This window comes from Sinocyclocheilus anshuiensis, unplaced genomic scaffold (genome assembly GCF_001515605.1).
Source record: "Sinocyclocheilus anshuiensis isolate Anshui unplaced genomic scaffold, SAMN03320099.WGS_v1.1 scaffold99, whole genome shotgun sequence".
NCBI lineage: Eukaryota > Metazoa > Chordata > Actinopteri > Cypriniformes > Cyprinidae > Sinocyclocheilus > Sinocyclocheilus anshuiensis.
In genome coordinates, this window is record NW_015552547.1 from 922078 (window position 1) to 928355 (window position 6278).

Below are 6278 nucleotides of genomic sequence, written 5' to 3' on the forward strand. Positions count from 1 at the left end.
CAAACAAAGTAGTTTCGCTTTCACAACGAAACACACAGCGCCTTCACGACATGGCGGCTGCGGCAACAACAATACTACAGCGAGAATAAAAGTTACATTCTTTGCGTGAACATTTGGGCGGCATTATGCAAATCTTCCCACATCGTGACGTAGATATGTGGGGGCGTGTTAGAACGAGCCGTTTTAGGTAGGCATGGTTGACTCTTAACTTTTATCAAGAATATCTCTTTGGATTTGAGACTTTAGTCTTTGCAACTTTACAGATCTTCTTTATGCACCAAGAGCTTGTAACACTCCAAAGAGAAAGGAGAAATTGAAATCGCATCATATGACCCCTTTAACGTTTTCTTTTGAGCACTCATTTTTTCGGTATTGTTCTTGTTGATGAATGTTCAGCACCTTTCGGCAAATACTGTAGTAATAAGAGTAAGTTATGGATGAGACCTTTAAATACTGTATTGAAGTGGAAAATCATAAGAGATTCAATGACGCATTAAATCACTAGTGTTTATACTCCGCACAACTGCACTGAATATATTACTGTAGGACCCTGCTGGGGAGAATTTCTTGTTGAAAAAGTCTACTTTACCTCATATAAATGAGGATCTCTTTCGTTCTGTCTGATTCTTTTGTACTTGTTTTGTGCACTTTTTCCCCTCCTCATTTGTATTGCTGCTTTTGTTTGGCCTCGCTCTAGTTTGGCTGTGTTTGATGTTCCATCTGATCTTTGCATGTGTGAAAAGTAGAAAAAGAGATGATTAAAGGAAGATCTGAGAGGAAAGATGCTCATCAGACAAGCGCACACACTAGCATGCACAAACTCTGTTTCGGTACCTTTTTCTCAATCTGCAGGTGACATACTTTCCTTTCGACTGGCAAAATTGCACCATGGTTTTCCGCTCGTATACGTATGATTCCTCAGAAGTGGATCTGCAGCATGGCCTTGATAAAAGAGGAAATGAAATCCGAGAGATAGTCTACGACACAGGCTTTAGTGGTAATGGCACGCTAACACTACCCCTTGACATTCATGAGCATTAAGATCATTCAAAGAATGCATCTAAGACTACAACATCAAACACCTAGACATGCCCTATTAACCTCCCATGACACCTAAACAACAGCTTAAAAATACTCTAGCAGCCATCCTAAACACCCTAACAACCACTAAAAAAACATTCTAGCAACTGTTAAGAAACCACCTAGAACAGGGGTGTCCAAGCCTGTTCCTGGAGGGCCACTGTCCTGCAGAGGTCTAATTAAACACACCTAAATCAGCTAATCAAAGTCTTCAGACTCACTAAAAGCTTCCAGGCAAGCTAATTTCTGCATGACATTGGCCCTCTGGGAGAAGTATTGGACACCCCTGACCTAGAACAACCTAGCAACACCCTAGACACCATCTAGCAATGCTGAGCAACCTTTTAAATGTTCAGACAAAGTTTTGTAAAGCCTTTGTACATTATTTTAGCCTTTGTGATTTAAATTTTTTTTTAAACATTTTTTTAAAGGAATGCAGTACTTTTAATGCGATATTTTACATTAAACTGTTACATTTCAAAAAATTGCCCACTGGCTTACCCTGCTTAAATTCCCTCAAAATGATAATGATGTATTATGTCATAGTAATGTTCTACCATGTATCCAACTATACACGAAAACAAAAAAGAGTTTGCTTTTCTGGTCTCTCATCCCAGAGAGTGGAGAATGGCATATTCGTCACAAGGATTCTAGGAAGAATGTGCGAGAGGACCTGTGTGAGGACATCACCTTCTACCTGATCATCGAGAGGAAGCCCATGTATTACGTGTTTAACATCATCCTGCCCTGTATCCTCATCACCATCATTGCCATTTTTAACTTCTACTTGCCACCTGATGCAGGTAAAAACTGATGCCAGGATGTATTACAAATGGTTAAATCAATCAAATCCACTTTAAAGATGTATCAGTATCAGAACATCAATACAAATGGCCATTTTATTAGATTCGGGTTTTATTGACCTTGAACTAACGAATGTCCTATTATTGTCCATTATAAATAGAGTTTATACCTGCACAGTTAAACAGTCTTTCAGTCTTACAAAAGAGTAACAAATCATGAAGGGATCATCAGTACAAGCTAATTCCACAGCTTATACAGTCTGGTCTATTAATTCCATTATATACTGTACAATTAACCTAATCACAAAAAACACATTAAGAATCGGTGTAAGCGTATGCATGAATAGATCAAGAGGAGCTCGCTTTTCTTTTCAGGGGAGAAGATGGGTCTTTCCATCAACGTACTGCTGACTTTAACTGTCTTCCTGCTTCTGCTTGCCAACAAAGTCCCAGAAACATCTCTGGGTGTTCCCATTATTGTCAACTACTTGATGTTCACCATGATCCTGGTCACCTTTTCTGTCATCCTCAGTGTTGTGGTGCTCAACCTTCACCATCGCTCCCCCAACACACACCAAATGCCCCTCTGGGTGCGCAAGGTCAGTACAGAAGATCTCATATAGCATATGAACTTGCTTTCTACAAACTGGAGTTATGCTTGATGAAGTTACAGTAAGTCTTTATTGTGGGATGGAATATTTTTTTTATTTTTGGGTTGAGAATAAATTAGCATTAGCAAAACACAGTCACTCTGCTTTTGTAAGGAGATACACATCCTTTTGTGGAAATTATGTGGAGTCAGCTGCTTTCAACAAATTGACGGCTACATTGTTAAAATGACAGATGCAGAAAATGTTTCCATTTAGCATTTTCTTTTATTCCCGGACACTCCAAAACACCCCCATCTGCCGATTACAAACTTATGAAGAAAGGATAAAAATGAAAAATAGACAAAAAATACATAATGGTTCAAAATGGACAACAATTCAGTTTAGCAAAGAGAGTGTACAGCAAAATAACAGTATCTTTCAAAAAAGCAGCCTATTAACCTTTATCAGTGGCTTTGAGCTCTACATTATTTAAACTTATTAAAGCCGTGGCCTCTTCATCACACCACAGTGACCCATTTATACCTTCTATTAACACCCGTTTCAAGCTACCCAATCACAAGTGGACAACATTTCTAAAGATTATAATTTTAAAAAGCAGCATTTCTTTATTCACATTCAGTACAGTTTTGCAGGACATTCACTCATGACAGCAAGGCCACGTGAAAACAGACGTGTGATGCAAGGCTGAAAGATTATTTGCTGGCCAAGTGCAATCTGTCTCTTTCTTTTAGAGCCTTTGTGAAGTCATGCAGATGAAGCGAGGACTCAGCCATCTCTAGGCGACTGTTGTTCCACAACACTAAGAAGCACTGTAGTGCTATTAATAAAGTGCACTAGAAATGATCGTTTTGCTTACATAAGTATTATTTTGCTGTGAATAGAGGATGGACAAATAACAAACATGCACAGTTCGAAAATCATACACCGTTTCTCAACACTCATTCTGAGTAAATCAACATATTTTATTGCAGTATATGAATTTTAATGTAGAAACTTATAAGATTGTAAATTTACATTTTTTCTAGATCTTCATCCACATGTTGCCTCCATACCTGGGGATGCTGCGACCGAAACAGGAGACCCCTCTTTTTCTTGAGAAACCTGCCAAAAAGGAGAACACCCAAGCCATCAGCAGAGTGGCCGATGAGTACTTCATCCGCAAGCCCAACAACACCAACTTCCTCTTCCCCAAACACCACAGGTGAGCTCCTGAGGTTATCTGAAGGTCACCGATCAGTAGGGTTATAGGTCATAGGGGTCAATTCGAACAGAAGGGAGAAGAGAACTGATTTCTTAAGATAATAGTGTTGCCACTTGAGCACAGGTACACAATAATAAGTATTCAGTAATGTTATCATGATAACTTTGGAGACACATTTAAAGACCCCAGTCATGTCAAAGGCCACACTGAAAATCTGGAATTCAAAATCTAAATCTGGACAAAGTTTTAGGACTTTGGAAAAAAGAATGGTTGGGTGTAAAAATTAACTCTTTTAGGTTCCGCACTGTTTCTAGGTTGCTAATCACATAACTAATTATGTGGCATCGTTCATGTGACATACAATTTTTTTTTTACAAAGGGTAAAATGTCTTGTTTTGATTAGGTTTTTGTGGAGTTCATGCAAGTTCTGCTGCTTTAAAGCAAAAGGGGGACAAACCAAATGCTAAGATATTCTGAAATTCATGTTAATTTTTTAATTAAAATTTTAACTGGAATTGTTTTGCTGATAATATATTTTGTAATGAAAAACTGTAGCCTGTTTAATTAGAAAAATGCTAAATAGAGGCATTTTCACTGCTGGTCTCACACTCGTGGACCCCACTGTATGTGTGTGAGCACAGTTAAATGCCTTAGGGTTTGATTAATCCTTACTCTCTCTCTTATACACTTTAAATCACCTTAACCAGGGAATTTCTCTCTCAGCGAGCTGTGTGTGTCTGGGGTATATATATATGTGTGTGTGTGTGTGTGTGTGTGTATGGGGAGTGAGAAAAAAAAGAAATCATCACTAAAATAAAAACGATCAAAAATAAGTGAGAGTGAATATGAACTGCGGTATACATTAGTGTGGGTCACCTTGACACAGGAGTTTTGGGAAGCTTTTTTTTTCTGATTTGGGATTATGTGGACACGCGCGCACAGCAGGAAAGGCGCACAGCCCAATGCATTCTAAGGCTTTAAACACTTGCACCCTTTTCTCAAGGACAAAGTAATGTGATCCTCCACGGATTTAGACTTGCTGTTTGAGGTTTTAGCCTGTGTTCATAACTTTCTGATCAGTCCAAGAAATCTACTGAGGTTAACACTTAAAGTGTTTTTATGAATTATTGCAGTGTTTATCATAAAGAAATTGTTTGTGGTGTGCACACCATTAATTAATGAGTCCTCATAATCTTTATCCTCTTAAAACGCAAAAATCGCTGGCGGCCTCAAATTATTGTTTCACTTTCACAGCACGTTAAAACATCACACTCTTACTTGAAATGAACAAACTGTGCATCATTAGAAAGATTAAAGGCTCTAGCTTTGATATTTGACCACTATTTTGATAAAAGTGTTGCAGTGACAGAAATTTATTAATTTATGTCAGGAGTACAAAATAATAAATCTGTTCATGTATGGGCATGTCATGTATGTCCCCATGCCAAAATGGGGGGTTGGGTGCTTGAGGACCTAAATAAAATAAGTTCCGCTTACTCTCAACCACATGTCTTCAACCGATGACGATGTGATTGCAGCAATAGCAAACGACAACGATCCAGCAATCTTGCTAATTCCCAGTGGACCAAATTAAATCCCGCCCTGAATTTCTTCTTATTCATTAAGCTGTTTCACTCAGCTATACATCACAATAACTTTAAACTTCAGAGAAAAAAAGGATATTTAAAGGTATAGTCCACCCAAAAATTACAATTTTGTCACTCGTGCGGTTCCAAACCTGTACAAATTAATTTTTTCTGCTTTACACAAAAGCAGATGTTTTAAAGAATGTTGGTAACCAAACAGATTTGCTTCCCAATAACTTACATTGTATTTTTGTCCATATAATAAAAATCACTAACAACTGAAAGAGTTTAAACTCATACAGGTTTGGAAATACATGAAGGTGAGTAAATGATGACAGAATTTTCGTAAGTTATACTGTTAAAAAAATGGTGTAGAATTTCCTTTGAAACAGTTTTCACTCAGACATTGCTAGTAAATTTCACAAATAATTACAAAGAAATAGCAAAGTAGAAATACTGTAGACTTTATTTTTGTAAAACATAACCTTTGTTTTATTTACAACTTCCCAAAAAAATTACAGTGTACTAGTATGAGGACATTAACAAGTTTTACCACAAACAATAACATTATATTTTATATTACATTTATGCATTTGGCAGATGCTTTTATCCAAAGAAACTTAAATTGCATTCAAGGTTTATGTTTATTCAGTTGATGCATTTCCGGGGAATCAAACCCATGACCTTGGTGTTGCTAATGACATAAGAATATGTTTCATATGGAACAGAGCATTTCTGGTTTATTCGTACAAACATTTGAAGGTAACTATCACTACCATTAAAGGGATAGTTCACCTTCAATTGGCTGGTCCCCATTGACTTGCATAGTGTTTTTTCCCCCCTCCATACTATGGATGACAATGTGGACCAGCAACTGAAGGTGAACTATTCCTTTAAGTATGTACCGTAAGAATGTTCAATGGCAACTTAAAGGGATAGTTCACCCAAAAATGAAAATTTGATGTTTATCTGCTTACCCCCAGGGCATCCAAGATGT

General features: G+C 37.5%; 1 protein-coding gene across 1 annotated transcript in view; it reads left to right on the plus strand.

Annotated features, from left to right (window-relative positions):
* LOC107664276 (acetylcholine receptor subunit beta-like) overlaps positions 1 to 6278 on the plus strand; it is a 31163-nt gene that overhangs the window by 23501 nt on the left and 1384 nt on the right. The window contains exons 6-9 of the mRNA XM_016454798.1: positions 853 to 997; positions 1698 to 1883; positions 2259 to 2482; positions 3520 to 3695. Coding sequence (XP_016310284.1) covers positions 853 to 997; positions 1698 to 1883; positions 2259 to 2482; positions 3520 to 3695 — 731 coding nt within the window. The remainder of the gene's footprint in view (positions 1 to 852; positions 998 to 1697; positions 1884 to 2258; positions 2483 to 3519; positions 3696 to 6278) is intronic.